This window comes from Phlebotomus papatasi, chromosome 1 (genome assembly GCF_024763615.1).
Source record: "Phlebotomus papatasi isolate M1 chromosome 1, Ppap_2.1, whole genome shotgun sequence".
NCBI classification, from domain to species: domain Eukaryota; kingdom Metazoa; phylum Arthropoda; class Insecta; order Diptera; family Psychodidae; genus Phlebotomus; species Phlebotomus papatasi.
The window spans coordinates 17,719,701-17,737,264 of NC_077222.1; the positions used below are offsets into that span (position 1 = coordinate 17,719,701).

Consider the following 17,564-nt stretch of genomic DNA (forward strand, 5'->3'; position numbering starts at 1 on the left):
CAACATTTGATGCATTGTAGGATCGCTCCGTTGTTCCAAAATTCAAGAAAACAGAGATGAGAACCACGACAATCAATGCCCCAGTATTGGCAAGTTTTTTTCTAAAGAGAATTGAGTTATCAGTCTGATATATTTCGAAATTGTGCATTAAAAGCTATCTGAAAATACATATTTCATAATGCTCGCCGAAATAATACAAGAACTACGAGGAAATTTCTTTAAGTCGTGATGCAATATCTGCAAAATTTTTACAAGGAAAAGTGAAAAATATCTTCTCTTTTTATTATGCTTGATGGGCCCCTGTTTCAATCGTCCACGCTCGGTTTAATCTAAAGGTTACTGGACCTTAATAAATTGGAAAATTCGGCCACCTTTAGTCATCAAAAACTACTTAAAAAATAAAACGAGGATAATAAGAACGTATATAAATACACACAGAAAAATGGAAATTTCTTAAACAGAAACACCCAGGAATTTAATTTCAAATCCCATCCAATGAATGCCAATGCCCTAATTCTAAATCCTTGATCATTTAGTTTTAGTTGCAATTTGCAAATCTGTAGACATTTTTCATTTTCCAGCTAATGCAGAACTTAAGTTCCCGATATCTTAACTTGAAAGAGCTAGGGATTCTACCTCATTTCTTTCGCTCAGAGCTTCTAAACTTAAACGCCTCGGGGATTCACGTCCAATTTAAGTTCCCGGAGTCTTATATATTCTTAAATTTAGAGTCAACATTTTTCTGTGTGTACTAATACAAAGAAAAGAAAACCCTTCCCCGATCGGTATCCCATACCGTTTGGTTTTTGGTAAGGTATAAAAATCACACAGCCGTCGATAGATGCATTTCCACTCTCCCTCCGAGTTTCAGCAATAAAATATTCATATCGTACAATTTTCACCTATATACAACATTTTCAATAACTCATTTCAGAAAATCTCAGAGCAAACATACGCGAGAAGAGTGCTTTATGGGTGCTTTTGCAAGAAAATACAAATATTTATTTGGAGTAAATATCATGAAATTTTGTCGCATTCAGAAAGACTTTTATTATACGTCACTTTTCATTTCAAATAGAAAAAAACACATGGGATGATGTCACTTAAGAGATTTTAGAAAAAAAAAATCTACGGAATAGGCGTCCTTTAAATTGTACATGTGTGAGATGAATTTCCGAGAATCACAGGTAATGCCACTGATTATTTTGGCTAACACACTATCAAATTCACGATATAAAAAGGCAGGGAAATGGATTTTTGGCACAGTTTTACCACAAAACGTCTTCACGAGATGAAATCAATTTGTTTTCTGGCACTTTTCGCTGCTTTGGTAATTACTTTGTGACTTTCCTCGCGATTTAGAGTATAAGAAATTTTTATTTTCAGGCTACGGCCAGCACAGATCTTGGTTTAGAACCAGGTCACATACTTCAAAGGAGTGTAGGGATCAGTCCAGCAGCAACTCCAGAGGAGATCTGCAATGGTGGCTTTACTCCAAGATGCGGAGACTGTGCTACGATGTTGGTGAGTCTTTAAGTTGATCGCATTTGATAAACTATAACCAACTTCTATTCTTAAGACTTGTTTAGGCCCAACGACTCCTCCTCGACCATCAAGTTGCCCACCAGACAAGCCATATTGTGACCCTAACAGAAATATGTGCTCAGCAGTTCCCCCAACTGTACCCTGCGATGATGGTCTTGTAGGTGGTAGTTTTACATGCACTCAGCCCAATGGAATCTTTCCACATCCAACCAATTGCAGTCAATACTACGACTGTGCTAATGGCAATGCTTTCCTGTAAGTTTCTATAAGGCATCTTCTAAATTTTTAAGAAGTTGAAACACGGGCATCTTCTAAATAATAATAATTGATTAATCCTTTTTCATTTTTTCTAGTGGAGAGTGCAATGCCAAGCAAGTTTGGTCCGGAATTGGAATGATGTGTAAACCCAAAAAATTATCCACAGACTGCGGAACATTCAACTGCAACAGGTATCCTGGACAACTGAGAGCCTATTCCATCAACAATGCTTACTACGCGTGGTGTGGTGAAATTCTCAATGGAGAACAGGAAATAATTGTTCTGAAATGTGAACGTCCGAATGAGTATTTCACGGGACAGATGTGCGAATTCCAGTGCAAGGATGTTAAACTCTACGCAGATCCTCTAGACGCAGCCTGGTATTACGACTGCTATAGGAGCGGAACTACATTCGTGTACGAACATAGACAATGCACTCTCAACAGACTATTCGATGAACCGAGTCAGTCTTGCATATAAAAGTCTAATTCATTTTCAAGAGAAAGTGAAAATATTCTTGTGTAATTTGAGAAAGTCTTACTGTTATCTTAATGAAAATATAGCAACATTTGCAATAATATCTTTTGTTGGATATAATTCCCCTAATTGCTGTAGTTGCCATAACGACAGACTAAAGAATAACATGGATCTCAGACTAAATGTTTAACCTTGTTGCCTAAGACCTTACATTTCTATACAGAAGAAAGCAGGAATAAGGAATTTCAAGAATTGCAAGGCCCTTATCATTGTAGTAGGACTCTTGAATTCAGAGGAGATGGAGAGAGATGATCTGTCCTGACGAAGAGTCTCTTAAACCAGTAGAACAAAGGAAACACGGATTTTGACCTGGACTTATCCTCCTTTATTACTACACAAACGACGTTTCGGAACTTTATGGCTCCTTCCTCAGGTCTTATAGGTCTTAAAGGAGCCATAAAGTTCCGAAACGTCGTTTGTGTAGTAATAAAGGAGGATAAGTCCAGGTCAAAATCCGTGTTTCCTTTGTCCAAAGTTCAACTCTTGACCGATTCTTAAGCATTAAACCAATAGTATCAATCACTTTTCAGTTGGGGTAGTGACTCTTAGGGGTCTGACTGAAATATATGTCCTGTAGAGTTCGAGCCAAAACTCGAATTGAGATACAGATTCATATAGACTGCGTTCGCGACCGTTAAGCGAAATACCTTAAAAGTAGGACTGGACCCCTGTTGTAAGAATCTGAACCATGTGGAAGGAAATAAATATACTAGATTGCTGACGAAATACTTTTTGTGTAAGCTCTGTGAGCTGAGTTCATGAACTGGTTTCAAATAGCTCTAATGCCGGCTTCAGACTGGAGGTTTAGCCCAGTACCCGAAGATCTTAAAAATCTTAATAACAAACAATTTTATTAGTTTTTCAAAATCTAGTGAATCATTTGCCCTTTATATTCAATACTAAACAACAATTTCCTTAAAAATTATACTTGATGAGGAATTAGATGAGTTAAGCCAGATGGCTAAGCCTTAGGTCTGAAGCCCCTATAAGACAATTTGCCATATCGAGTTGGTCTGAAGGATGCTGGTAACGCCTGACTTTAGAGCGCGCTATATCACTAATCTCCGTCAATAGATGGAGAAGTGAATGCCCAATGGATTATTCCGAAGATATGATATGAATCGATCCTTCGCCTCACTCAATAGCAAATTCGGACTATATAGTGAAGCTGAGAGGAAACTCGATTCAAAGCTCTCCGGAATTGGGCAATATGAGCTCTATTAGAGGGCTAGTGAAGAAGGGTACATCAGCATATTCCGGTGTTGGCTCTGCTATATAACGCTCATGATACAATCAACTATCCTCAGCATCCTAAGTCATTTTTTTTCTAAAAATATTGGCTGTTATGAAATTTTTGAAGTTAAACCAAGCACTCAGTTGAACAACCAATCGAGATTTATCACATCTTTTACTAAAACCGAAAAATAAACACCTCTTACGTTCAGTAAGTCCAAACGGCGTCTTATGGCCTCTACACACTAGAGAAATTTATGTCCATATTGAAGCAAATTCCCTACGCTTATGCAGGAAAAACTCTTCAATTTGGACATAAATGTCTCTAATGTATAGAGACTATTAAGGCTCAAACAGGTCCAGGCTGATTTTCTAGAATATTAAACCTGTAAAATTTGGCAGTAAAATATTAGGTAAAGGAAATGATCCAAAGCCCCCTAGTGTATGACAGTTTTGGATAAATCTTTAACTGCCATATTTCACAGGCTTCATATTCTTGAGGATGTTCCTGAGTCTATTTGGGGCTTTACTCTATGTAGCACAATAAGACCTCTTAAAATCTAATATTCTATCCTTTAGTGTTTAGTCTAAAACTCTATATAAAGGTGGTCTATATAAAGGCCCATGAAGCCTAATAAAAAATGAAGCTATTTTTCACTTTTTCTTGTAAAAATGTTGCAGATATTGTACCGCGATTTAAACAAATTTGCTCGTAGTTCTTGTATTATTTCGGCAAACATTATGAAATAATGTATTTTTAGTTAGCCTTTAATGCACAATTTGGAAATATATCAGTCAATTCTTTTTAGGAAAAAATTTGCCATTAGTCTTCAGTGTCTCTATGCAAAAACGTATGCAAAAACGAATGTCGATCTATAAAGTAATCGAATTTAAATATTACGCACAATCAAAAACAATGGATCATAACTTTTTGTCATTGTTGTACAATTATCTGCCTAGGACATAGGACTTGTTTGTATGCAAGGGCCTATACTATGGATATTAGAACAAACGTAACGAGTAGGTTTACCATCGTAAGTTTGCGTGTAAGTAGAGGTACTATGGAAATTATGGGTACATTTTCATTATATAGTATATGAAAAGTTTTCAATATCTATTCAACATGTCTGACTGTATTATCTTGGATTGCACCTCATACCAGTTCAATTAATCACATTCAACTATAAAATAAAAATTTTTTTATCAATATTCCTTTACTGAGCTATAAAATTTAATCCGATGCTTATATAAAGACATTTCTTTGAAATAATAAGTATACTACCACTAACTTTTAGAAAATATTTTCAAATATATCGATCTTTTTTTTTCAATAAAATCACCCAAAAAATTTATACGTTATATCCTTATCTTCAAATATAAAATTTCCTATACATCAGGGCGTGGCTTTTATTTTATAAGTCACCAATTTTGCAATATAGTTTTTATAGATATTTTTTATCTGTTTATTAAGCATATCGAACAGTATAAAAGACGACAAAATCATATTTTTTCTTTAGTTTCATTTCAACTTGCCCTTCAGTAATGACTTTTATAATTGTTTTGGCCTCTTTGGTTCTTGTGGTAAATTTTAAATTAATTTTGTATATTGCTCGATCTCACAAAAGTTTGCTTATAGGTAAAGGGAACCACTACATCTGATCATCAACCTCGTCTAATAGATAGAGGAGCACCAATTCCTCCTAAAACACCGGAAGAACTATGCAAAAATTTCGATGGTTATAGTATCCAATGCTTAGATTGCACAACGCTTGTGGTGAGTGTTCATAGTTAAATTTCAATAACGATCATGTTCTTTTTATTCTAACCATGGTCCGTATACAATTTTTTTCTATTTCACTTTATAGAGTTTTTAATATTGTCTCTTTCTTAATTGTCTCTAATATAGCATTGCTATGGGAATCCACAGCAATCACCCTATTTAGTAAAATGCGGCGGCGAATATCCCTATTGTGACAGCACTAGTAATTTTTGTGCTGAAAATCCTAACCCATTTTCTTGTGGTATTGATAACTTTGTTTGTACTAAACCTGACGGAGTATTTCCCCATCCAACAAACTGCAGCCTGTTCTATGTCTGCGAAAATTCTTACGCAAATCTGTAAGTTATGCCGGTTTCAGACTGAAGGTTTAGCCCAATTCCCGAAGGTCTCAAAAGTCTAAATAACATGCAATCTTATTGACTTTTCAAAATCAAATAGATCTTTTGCCCTTAATATTTAATCCTAAACAACAATTCCCTAAAAAATCACGCCTGATAAAGAATTAGAGGAGTTAAGCCAGATGGCTAAGCCTTAGATCTGAAGCCCGTATTACAGTACTCTTTATCACAATTTATATTTCTTTCTTTTTATTTATTTACTTTTTAGTTTCGAATGCAGCCCTAATCAAGTTTGGTCTGGCAACGGAATGGTATGCAAGGATAAAACCTGTCCCTCAGACTGTGGTACCTTTAATTGCGAAGATTCTCCTAACACAAAGCAAACGTATTCAATTAACAAAGCCTACTATGCAAAATGTGGAGAAATTATTGACGGTCAACAGGCAGTCACTGTATACAAGTGTAATAATCCCAATGAGTATTTCAATAACTATTACTGTGAGTTTGAGTGCAATGATATTAAACTTTATGCAGATAGTGTTGAGCAAAGTAGATACTATGAATGCACTAAAAATGGCAATGAGTTGTCTTATCTACTTAAGAAATGTACTTTTAACGAAAACATGCAGAAGTGTACTTTACAGGGTTCTTCTGTTTAGTCCATAGCTACTGAATAAAACCCATTTGTGTAAACTGATTTTTATAGTTCTTTTTTGTTTAAAATAATGGATTTTCGAATCAGTTTAACTCTCATAACTCGGAGAGGACATTTTCAAATACAATTTTTAAAATGTTCATAACTCCAGGCTCTAATTGATATCGTTTGGCCAAAAATCACGCAAACAGAAGGTATTTTAAATGTTATAACCCATGGCAGCCAAAATTCCGAAAGACAAAATCCCGAACGCCAAAATCCCGAAAGCCAAAATCCCAAATGGATCAAAATCCCGAAAGCCAAAATCCCGAAAGCCAAAATCCTGAAAGCCAAAATCCCGAATGCTCAAAATCCTGAAAGGGAAGAAATTATATGGAGGAAAATGTTTAGAATAATTTCCCAAGACACAGAAGATTTCCGTTTGCCTTCAGTAAGCACGGGTCCAATCGTGGGAGTAGTTATGACACTTTTAAGAATTCGGGATTTTGGCTTTCGTAATTTTGGCCCATTCGGGATTTTGGCTTTCGGGTTTTTGGCATTCAGGATTTTGGCTTTCGGGATTTTGGCTTTCGGGATTTTGACCGGGACCCGTTAAAACATATTTAAAAATATAATTTTTTGGACTCTAAAATTGAAAAAGACTTATATTAGAATGTGCAGTGAAGATTATTTCAAATTTTTCATTTTCGATTTTTAGTATGTTTTAGAAGTGTTCAGAATTTTTTCAGCAATAGACCGTACTTCCCATTAACATATACATATATCGAAGCGAGGTTACTTGACAAAATTTTTAAACAGAAGTTACAGATTAAGAGCACGACCTTTACCGATCTGTAGACCTGAGGTTTTGCTAAATGACATTGTATAATTTCTTAATATTTAAGTATTTTGGAACAAATTTGGCTTGGGATGATAATAAATAATAGAAGTCCCAAAAGTCCCTTCTTATTCAGTGGTCTTGCTTTCAGCTATTAGGGCTATTAGAGATATTTAAAAACAAGGTTATATTTTAGAGTGGTCACTTTAAATTTAAAATAAAGTATTTTAGTTACACGGAATTTGCAACGAAATTCAGAGTAATGACCACTCGGGATTTTGACGTTCGGGTTTTTGGCTTTCGGGAACCTTTACTCGGCTTTGGTCTTCAGTGTTTCTAGGATTACTTTTCCCCATCAGGTTTAGTCTAAATTAGTACACCAAACAGGATACTTGTATTGCTAGTAAAGAGGAGTCAGGAAGAGAGTTCTCCCCATGTGGAGAAAACTTCAGAAATCATAGAGTTTGCACGACGCAGAAGGCGCAGAATAAGCCTGAACTTCTGAGTCCCAGCAAAATGGAAGTCCCGGAACTAAAAGGTCAGGCAGGCTATTGAAACCGTGTAAGCCTGACTTATGGAACGCCCTGGGAATCACCTGAGATAAGAGTTGCAGTAAGGATTCAACTGAATACCGCTACGTCGATATCGAGGGACCCTAGAACCCGATTAGGGTCATTGTACGTAAGATTATCCGCTGGATTAGCATTTCTTCGGAGATTATCGAATATCTCTTCTATCAGAGTTATTCAAATAAACAAATAGGATGATCCTCAACTTCTTAAGGCAAATATTATGATCCGGATACACATCGACATAAACATTTAGACTCATATCCATTAAAGTGAATGAATTGAATTGAATGAATAAATTGAATGATGGTTATTTATTACATAAATTTCCAGATTATTTTTAAATTAAAATTTAAGTATCATTCCCTAGATTTTTCAGCAACATGTTTTGACTAAAGTATTTGAAAATATGAATTTTAATGCTCTAATTATTTTAAATTTAGGCGAATAGAATCGTTCAAATTTCACCTTAAGGTTTTGTTTTTTTTGTCCATTCTAAAGACAGGCTTATTTAGATTTCAGACAGAAGACTTATCCAGATGCATTAACTGCTCTAATTTCGTAATAAATGACAATTTTAAAAAATACTATTTTTAATTTAAACAAATGATCCATTATATCGATTGTATAATATTTTGAAAAAGCACTGCAATTCCTAAGGGTAAGTGTGCCAAATTTCGGCCAGCTTCTAATTTCGGCCACTTTGAGTGTAATTTCGGTCATGGAAATAAATTAATTAAAATTATGTATGTTATCGTTGAATAGTCAATGAATTCATTTTGCTTTTAAATATTTATTCATTTTAGGATGTATTAACACAAAAACCGTTAAATTTTAAGTATAATTTAAATTTAAATTACGTTGTAAAAACTCAGTGTGGAAAAAGTCTTACAAAAAATGTGACAGATCATTTGTGTTTATAGCAGTCTTGTGATTTGTGGTGAAGTGCAGAAGATTTTCCTTCGGTGTTTTCCATGAAAATTGATTAGTTTTAAAAGATCATTAAAGATTGTTACTATTTATGTCAATACTGAATCAATCTTTAAATTTCGGGTGAAATTTCCCAGTTGGATCCTGTATTTCGCGTAAAAAAGTATAGACTTTGTGAGCGTCTCTCCGGTGAGGTAGTGTTGCCTATTCCGGCAACATCTTTTGCTTTCCTAAATTTCTTATTCATTTTGTGTGTTTTTTTTCAATTTTTGAGTTCCACAATGTCCAGAGAAAAAACCATAGCTTCTATGAAAAAGATGATGTAGAAAAGGCCTTGGAAGAGTTCAGGAAGGGCAAATTGCTGCGGGAAACTACGCGTAAATTTGTGATGCTACTCTTCAGGTCTTCAGGACAAATTACACGGAAGATATCAGCTTGTGGGTCACATAATCGTATTAAACTAAACAATAAATTCGTTCCATTTGTCGTTTAGAAATTTTCTATCCGTTGCGTCACAAAAGGTGGTCAGAAAAAAGGTGGCCTGTATTTCACTCAAAGTGGCCGGAATACTACCCAAAGCAATGTTCATATTATTATTAATTTTTCAATATTTTAGGAAGTGATTTAAAGAAAATAAAGATGATGAACTAGTTTTTAAGGTTCCACACAACCTTCCCGAAAAGGAAGTAACAAAAAATATCAATATGAATTAAAAATATTGCATTTCAAACTTAGGACTTCGGTGCTTATATGCAACTATGCCGAAATTTGGCACACTTACCCTATTTGTTACAATTTTAAAACCGTTAGAAACTAGGTTAAGACTTTTTTAATCCCAAAACCGTTTTTTAGGTTTTCAGACTGAGGATTTAGTGCAGATAAAAAAAAATCATTAATTTTCCAAAATGTATTGATTATTTCACCTAAAAATCGAAAAACAATAAAATTTTGAGAAAAAAATAAAGTGAATGACTACATTCACCTTCTCTTACTTTCTAATCACATACTTAACCGTTTAGATTTTAGAATTTTGAGATTTAAACAAGATTTTTAATTATCGCAATCACCTACGCAGTTTTAAAATTTAATTTTCATTCCAAATCAAAAACTTATTTACAAAGAAAACCTTTTTTATTTCCTAGAACGCATTTTATTCTGACATTGAAAATAATTCCCAGCAGACAACAATAATACTTGCCATTTATGTATAAAATATTAAGTATATAGAATAAAGAAATTAATCCAAAATTCTACGAATTCATTCATTTTTCTGGGTTTCTTATCAAGACGCTTATTTATAGGAAAAGAATGATAAAACATATAAGAAAAAATCCCCGTATAATTAAAATTCACACGTGAGACATCATATTATACGTGTTTATTGTGTCTATTTTGCAGAGGTGAAAAAGCAATCCAAATTTAGTGAGGAAAAGGAACAAATCACATTGGGATTGTGGTTCAAGCCAGATAATTGCGGGAATTTTCAAGATCACAGTGATAGCAAAATCTTTTGGCAATTCTCGGAACTGTTTGCAAAGTTAAGTACGATGAAGTCCCGAGTTTTTTTGTATATCTTTCCACTTAGACAACACCGCTAAGATTTACAATTTCCTCCCACGAAGATTCTTATTGACCTAACAAAGCTAGTGACGCTGGTACGCGTGTCTTTTATCAAAGCTGTAAAGCAATTAAAATGTAAAGGCAGAAATGTATCATAAGTTATCAAAAAAACAACAGTGCGCAAGAGTACGAATTACCAAGGTTTGGTATAAAAAGAAGATATTTTGGTGGAGCAAGGTAAATTTGTTGCAGCCTTTGGAATACTAGAAACCCTGAAGATGAAGACGTTTATAGTTTTAGTTGTCTTGACCGCGGTAAGAAGTGCACAGTTTTGCAATACTATGAAAATTACTTTAGATCTTGTTGTCCTGTGAATATAGATCTGTGGAAGTCAAGCTGCTATTGCATCAAGGATTTTTCCATTGATTGCACCTAGAGATCTTATAGGACCACCAGCCGGAGATGATCCCGCAACGATCTGCGGTGGAGCATTTGGGGAGAAATGTAAAGACTGCTTCTCCATGTTGGTAAGTTATGCGGTAAACTTTAATCAAGATCCTCAAGTGACTATCAAAAATATCCTTCAGATTTGCTTAGGTAATAATCCACCCTCCGAAGCCAAATGCCCAGATGCTACACCTTACTGCGACAAAACTAGACCTTCTGGCGTCTGTGTAAAGGATAAACCAGCTGGTGATCCAACATGTGAAGGACCTCCACCAACTGGTTTCATATGCACTGCTGCAGAGGGCTTCTTCCCTCATCCAACAAACTGCAGTCAGTACTTTGAGTGCTTAAACAACGAAGCCATCAAATATGATTGTCCACCTGGATATTCCTGGACAACCAATGGAATGGGATGCAGGCAGAGGACCTCGACAATACACTGTGGAACAATCACCTGCAAAGCAGGAGACGTAACTGCTCCACTATCCAATAATGCGACTTTCTTCGGATACTGTAACATTGCAGAAGCTCTTGAGAACATCATTGTAACCAAATGCCCAGGTGCTCGGCAGGTTTACGACACATCTCTGAAAGCTTGCAACTTCGTATGTCCAAGCGAAGGACTCTTCGAAGACGATATTGATCCTACCTTTTACTACGAATGCTACAAATCGGGCACGAAAATTGTCTACGAATCAAAACAATGTTCTAACAATCGTACCTTCATCGAACGCGAAAGGCAATGTGTAGCAGCTGACCAAGGTCAAACACCCGTTCTCGTTTTGTAAAACTTTTCCCAAAATAATATCTCCAAAAACAATACAAAATCACTTATCACAGTGTAAACAATCACTATCAGACCATTAAAGAGCACTTAGAGTTTAACAATGCTTGTATATTCCTAATTGTGTGCAATTGAAAGTTTGTGGGGGGAATTGTTAAAAGTTGGCAAAACACCTCGCGCCAAAATTCTTCACTATGAAAATTTGTATAAGAAGTTTTCTTGAAGTGAATGCTCAATCATTGGCAGTTCTTCCTCAAGTGAGAATTCAACTGTTTTACTGTTTTTGATTATTATGATAAATTTTCTAGTAAAAGTATTCTTTACAAATAAAGAGAACTGAAATATAGTCTTGATGTTTCAATATAAACTATGAAAACCTTTTCAAAATTATTTTCGTTAATTAAGTGTGCAGTAAAATTAGTGAGTTATTTCTTAGTATACTTTGTACCCTCTACCTTCGCTGTGAATATTAGGGTAAGTGTGCCAAATTTCGGAATAGTTGCATATAAGCACCGAAGTCCTAAGTTTGAAATGCAATATTTTTAATTCATATTGATATTTGTTACTTCCTTTTCGGGAGGGTTATGTGGAACTTTAAAAACTAGTTTATCATCTTTGTTTTCTTTAAATCACTTCCTAAATTATTGAAAGAATCAATAAAAGTATGGACATTACTTTGGGTAGTATTCTGGAAACTTTGTTTGAAATTCCGGCCACCTTTTTTCCGACCACTTTTTGTGACACAACGAATAGAAAATTTCAAAGAGATCTTTCGTGTAATTTGTCCTGAAGACCTGAAGAGTAGCATCTCAAATTTACGCGCAGATTCCCGTAGCAATTTGCCCTTCCTGAACTCTTCCAAGGTCTTTTCCACATAATCTTTTTCATAGAAGCTATGGTTTTTTCTCTGAACATTGTGGAACTCAGAAATTGAAAAAAAAACACAAAATGAATAAAAAATTTAGGAAAGCAAAAGATGTTGCCGGAATAGGCAACACTACCTCACCGGAGAGACGCTCACAAAGTATATACTTTTTTACGTGAAATACAGGATTCAGCTGGGAAATTTCACCCGAAATTTAAAGATTGATTCAGTATTGACATAAACAGAGACAATCTTTAATGATCTTTTAAAACTAATCAATTTTCATGGTAAACACCGAAGGAAAACCTTCTGCACTTCACCACAAATCACAAGACTGCTAGAAACACAATCGATCTGTCACAATTTTTGTAAGACTCTTTCCACACTGAGTTTTTACAACGCAATTTAAATTCAAATTATACCAAAAAATTAGCGGTTTTTGTGTTAATACATCCTAAAATGAATAAATATTTAAAAGCAAAATGAATTCATTGACTATTCGACGATAACATACATAATTTTAATTAATTTATTTGCATGACCGAAATTACACTCAAAGTGGCCGAAATTAGAAGCTGGCCGAAATTTGGCACACTTCCCCTATACCTAAAAATTAATTATTCTTAAAGTTATAGAGGTTTTTAATCTTAAAACTCCTATACTCAGCATGTTAAATCTCAGCTTCAAATTGCTCTCCTGTAAAATTTGAATTTTTCTAGTTATTCATTTCTTATTCTGAGCCATCGATATGACAAAAATATATGATAATTAATTTTTCTTCGGAAAAAATAACGATTATTATTTAATTGTTGTGTGTTATCCATCTTAGCGAAAGCGCAATACTAGGTAAGGTAGAATAGGGCTATTTGGGACCCAATATCCCACAATTTGTAATGCTGAAACAATACAAATAATAAATTAAATTAAGTTAAATGAATATGGGAAAAATATGAAAAAATATGAATTGTTCGAAGCCTGGGTATGTGCGAAGCCTGAAGGCCTTACCCTATTAATTTACCATGATGATTCCTAAATTCTTTGCCTTTTTTCTTCTTAATTTTTTTTCTTTCTTAAGGCCTCTACACAGTGGCTCCGTTCAGTAATAACCTTTCAAAGAAACAAAGCCACTCCAAAGCTAAGCCAAACCTATTCGAAAATATACCGGAAGCCTAAAGTGCAAGTTCACGTACTCGCCGCTTTAGCTCTGATTGTTCGGCTATTTCGAATTTCGGTATTCTTGACACTTCAAATTTTCGCGCTTACTTTCATGGAGTCTTGGTCGGAAAGATATCAGAAAATATACTCGGAATATTCAAAGAAAATTTTGAATCAATTTCCAGGGAATGCTCTCAGATGTTGCAAGAAAATTCCTCGGACATTTTTTCCAGGAAATCCACGCGAAAAAAGCTGATAACTTCGCAGAATTCCAAGCGGAATATTAGTGTTTATTTCCACGGAAACTGTCGCGGAAAAATAAAAGACAAATTCCAGGGAATTTTCTGTTACTGTGAAACTTTGCTGTGGCCGATCGGCCACAGGGTTGGGAGCAAATTTCATCAAAAATTGCATTTTTGACAGATTTTTGACGTTTTCATCTAGAGAAGTGTAAAACAAATTCTTTCAAAAAGCTATTTTTGACGAAACTTGCTTCCAATGTGTAGATACCTTTAGGCATGAAAAATGTACTAGGGTATGTGTGCCAAATTCCGGCCAGCTTGCAATTTCGGCTACCTTTTTTTGTTCCTGGAATTTCCATGAATTTTTAGTTTTTACATACTCTAAAGATTATACAATGCAAAAGAATCACAAAAAATGTAGCTTCGACAAACGATATGACGTGAAAAGGATATTGGAAGAATTCCCGAAGGGCAAGGAACTATGAGAATGAAGGTGGCCGAAATAGGGCACCAAAGCTATGCCTACATTTTTGTTCATTTTAAAATGTATTAAGAATAATTTTACAGTAAATAAAGACGATAAACTGTCTACAATGTTCTAAGCAACACTCCTTAAGTAGAAGGAATAAAAAAATCAATTTCTATTAAAGATATTACATTTCAAACTTGAGACTTTGGCGCTTGCATGCAACTATGCCGAAATTTGGCACACTTACCCTATTTTCTCGTTAAATTGTCTACTCATGAGAATATGGGATATATACTGACTAAATGGTTTTTTTTTTCTCAATACGCTCAAAATAATTTATTAATTCTGTAATGACAAATTTTAAAAATATTTAAAAAAAAATAATGACAAGTTCATGTGAAGAAGAAAGGATAGAAAGTGTCATATCTCAACTGTAACTGCAAAACCTGAGAGTTTATCGCCGAATGAACATTCCTCTAAGAGTCTTTGACGAAACTGTATACAAGACGATGCATTTAACTTCAAAAGTGAGTTATATGGAATACACAATGAGAAAATGAGTATTCTGTCATTTAATGTGCGATTTTTCCTCGTCGATGAATCCACAAAGGCTTGAAGGTTTCTGCTATGAATTGATAGCAATATGGAGGGAAAAAGGCATCATGTGCAGAAACTTTCTCACACTCCATCCCTAATTATTAAATGTCATGCATTTCACTCATGAGGGTGCAGAGAAAGTGTCATGGAGTGAAACCACACTTGGTGAAGTAGCACAAGACCCTAATTTACTTTCTAACCCCCACACTCGCTCTTCCTGACTTGATATCAAAGTGGATGCTAAACTTGATTTACGACTGTCTTAAAGTTTAACGGAACCATTAAGTTGTGCACTGCACTTTGGCATCGTTTGCATTTGCCACGATGAGATTGTCTCAGTCCATGTCGAAGGGTCAGGTGTTTTGGGGTTGAGGGTGTTTCAGGTGTTTGTCTCCAGCAAACACGGTCACCCACCTTCGGACAAGGAATCTTTTACGTCACTTGGGAGGTCATTTGGAAAATTTTACCAACACAAAAGTGTCCCTGGTTTAATCCTGGAAAATCCCCAAGATGATGATAATTAATTTATGCCAGTGAAAAGTCACCTATAGAAGATTTTAGCAAAATCTCCGTCAAACTTTCAAAACTTATCTAATTTTATTTTGAGGGGATTCATAAATCTGAATGAGTTGTGATTCTTTCATTATCACAGCTACTGCTATTTTTAAGATATCCCCAGATCGTTTAAAGGAGTTTAAAGAGCGATATCTCAAGAGTTATCAATAAACTACTATTGATTAAGGCATGTTTTCCGGAAAAACTGATATAAACTCGTACTCTCATACAAAATTTATTAATGTTACGTATTTTTTTTATTGAAACGACAATAGGAGAAGGCTTTAAGGTTTCGCACACACTCTGGCTTCGAACACTTCATATTTTTCCCTTATTTATAAATTTGACCTGATTTTTTTTTAGGAAATGTGAAACTTAAGACTGGCTGTTATAATATATTACCACTAGGTCAAATTAATTAAAAGAATATGAGAAAAAATATGAAGTGCTTGAAGCCAGAGTATGTGCGAAGCCTGAAAGCTTTTCCTTACGTTAAATACTGAGTAATCTAAGATTATTTGCAACACTAGGGGAAAGTACTCTCCCTTCGAACGTTTATGCCTTCGAACAATGTAAATTTCTTTTATCTTCCCTAAGACATTTATACATATACATAATTATCACGTAATTATCAATAATTGATCATAAACTAACCAATATTGCATAGAAATGTATAAGTCTCTCATGAAAAATAAAAGAAAATTCATATTATTCGAAGGGAGAGTACTTTCCCCTACAGAGAGTTCCCGCTTGAGAGAAAACGGACCGAAAGAATTTGATATAAATTGCCTACTATAGGAAGCTAATTTATAAAAAAAATCATTTTTAAAATTCCCCTAAATGTGTGCAATTTTTTCACGCGGTATCTTTGAAATGCACTTCTTTTGAACCGTTGGTTGGTTGAATATAGACTGAAAAATTGGCCCCGAAAATTTCTTGCATACATCACAGCGTTTTCGTAAGTTATTCCAAAGATATCTCCTGCATATATGCAATCTTACTGTGTCACTGAAGTTAATTCACGGGTTTTTTTTTTTGATCCCGCAAAATTCTTTCAAAGCGGAACTCCCTGTTCTTGAGATTCTTAAAGCATATCTAGGGGGAGGTGGCGCTACTTTGAACTATGGGGCTACATTGTTTTACGATTTTTTCGAATATATCAACACTGAGAAAAAAAAGAGGCTGCGATTAACTTTTTTTTGTCATAACTTTAACACTTTTTGGGTGTAAAAATATATCAACATTTTTTAATGTTAATTTTACACCTTTTAAGGGTGAAATCAACATGAAAGAAGGGTAACTTTAACCCATATTACACCTAAAAAGGGTAATATTTACACCGATTTCGAATCAATAATGTAGGGTAAAATTAACATTTACTGAATGTTATTTTAACTTTTTCGGATTTCTCTCAGTGTAAAGGAAACTGGGTTTTAACTTGATGCAATTTGGATAGACAAAACAATTGTTGATCTAAATAAAATAATTGCAAGATATAACTTCATTTAGAAATAGGCGAAAAAATCGTATAACAGCCTAGCCCCACAGCTCAAAGTAGCCCTACCTCCCCCTACTTCCCTATAATTGAAATACTACAAAACCACATACGAAAATTTATTGTTTTTTTTTTCTTTTTTAATATTCTTTATAAAATTTCATATTCTTAGCCAATGAAACTTATTGGTACCTCATTTATCCGATACATAAAAATTAGGCAATATAATGATCATAAAACTAAATTTCAAATGAAAGAATCATATATTCCATAAGGAAAACCAAACTTATTGCTAGCTCCTTCATAATAGTTTCATATCTAAAATTGAGATATTAAATTCGTGAGTCATAAAATCCTCATAAAATCATTAATATCACTATAACAGAAGGCTGCGCAGAAGTTATCCGTAAATAGTACGTAAGGGAACTACACATTTTAATTTGTATTCAATGGATGATAATTATATATCAAATTTTTTTATAAAATCCTTGATTTTTTCGAATTCATATGAAAAATATGATGTAATTAAAAGTAAATTAAAATTTTTATCAGTTAAAAAATACATTTTGTGCTGAAAAATGAGAAAATAATCAGTATTTGTTAAGCTAAAATCAGGAAAATGGAAATTTTATCAATATAAAGTATTTTGGAGCACCACTACCATTAAGAATAATCAGCGAACGTGATTGATATGAATTAATAAATATGTAAGAGAATTAAGGAGTGAGAAAAA

General features: G+C 34.3%; 4 protein-coding genes across 5 annotated transcripts in view; 3 read left to right on the forward strand and 1 right to left on the reverse strand.

The window, feature by feature from the left end:
• LOC129798039 (lachesin) overlaps nucleotides 1-17,564 on the reverse strand; it is a 334,403-nt gene that overhangs the window by 191,846 nt on the left and 124,993 nt on the right. The gene's annotated exons all lie outside the window — the stretch shown is intronic.
• On the forward strand, nucleotides 1,266-2,382 carry LOC129798087 (uncharacterized). The gene is made up of 4 exons (XM_055841060.1): nucleotides 1,266-1,330; nucleotides 1,387-1,524; nucleotides 1,580-1,800; nucleotides 1,899-2,382. The coding sequence occupies exons 1-4, from the start codon at nucleotides 1,292-1,294 to the stop codon at nucleotides 2,281-2,283; spliced, it is 783 nt and encodes a 260-aa protein (XP_055697035.1). The 5' UTR covers nucleotides 1,266-1,291; the 3' UTR covers nucleotides 2,284-2,382.
• Nucleotides 5,095-6,388, forward strand: LOC129798088 (uncharacterized). The gene is made up of 4 exons (XM_055841061.1): nucleotides 5,095-5,154; nucleotides 5,210-5,347; nucleotides 5,480-5,691; nucleotides 5,960-6,388. Exons 1-4 carry the CDS (start codon nucleotides 5,116-5,118, stop codon nucleotides 6,348-6,350), a joined length of 780 nt encoding a protein of 259 aa, XP_055697036.1. The 5' UTR covers nucleotides 5,095-5,115; the 3' UTR covers nucleotides 6,351-6,388.
• On the forward strand, nucleotides 10,468-11,799 carry LOC129798084 (uncharacterized). The gene is made up of 3 exons (XM_055841057.1): nucleotides 10,468-10,536; nucleotides 10,603-10,749; nucleotides 10,810-11,799. Exons 1-3 carry the CDS (start codon nucleotides 10,501-10,503, stop codon nucleotides 11,455-11,457), a joined length of 831 nt encoding a protein of 276 aa, XP_055697032.1. The 5' UTR covers nucleotides 10,468-10,500; the 3' UTR covers nucleotides 11,458-11,799.

Bases quoted from the DNA above. Each gene is read 5' to 3' on its own strand.
- LOC129798088 (XM_055841061.1), top strand. From the start codon at position 5,116: ATGACTTTTATAATTGTTTTGGCCTCTTTGGTTCTTGTG. The intron at 5,348-5,479 runs GTGAGTGTTCAT...TCTCTAATATAG, and splicing joins TAGATTGCACAACGCTTGTG to CATTGCTATGGGAATCCACA. The intron at 5,692-5,959 runs GTAAGTTATGCC...TTTACTTTTTAG, and splicing joins GAAAATTCTTACGCAAATCT to TTTCGAATGCAGCCCTAATC.
- LOC129798087 (XM_055841060.1), top strand. From the start codon at position 1,292: ATGAAATCAATTTGTTTTCTGGCACTTTTCGCTGCTTTG. The intron at 1,525-1,579 runs GTGAGTCTTTAA...TCTATTCTTAAG, and splicing joins GAGACTGTGCTACGATGTTG to ACTTGTTTAGGCCCAACGAC. The intron at 1,801-1,898 runs GTAAGTTTCTAT...CATTTTTTCTAG, and splicing joins GCTAATGGCAATGCTTTCCT to TGGAGAGTGCAATGCCAAGC.
- LOC129798084 (XM_055841057.1), top strand. From the start codon at position 10,501: ATGAAGACGTTTATAGTTTTAGTTGTCTTGACCGCG. The intron at 10,537-10,602 runs GTAAGAAGTGCA...CTGTGAATATAG, and splicing joins TTTTAGTTGTCTTGACCGCG to ATCTGTGGAAGTCAAGCTGC. The intron at 10,750-10,809 runs GTAAGTTATGCG...AATATCCTTCAG, and splicing joins AAGACTGCTTCTCCATGTTG to ATTTGCTTAGGTAATAATCC.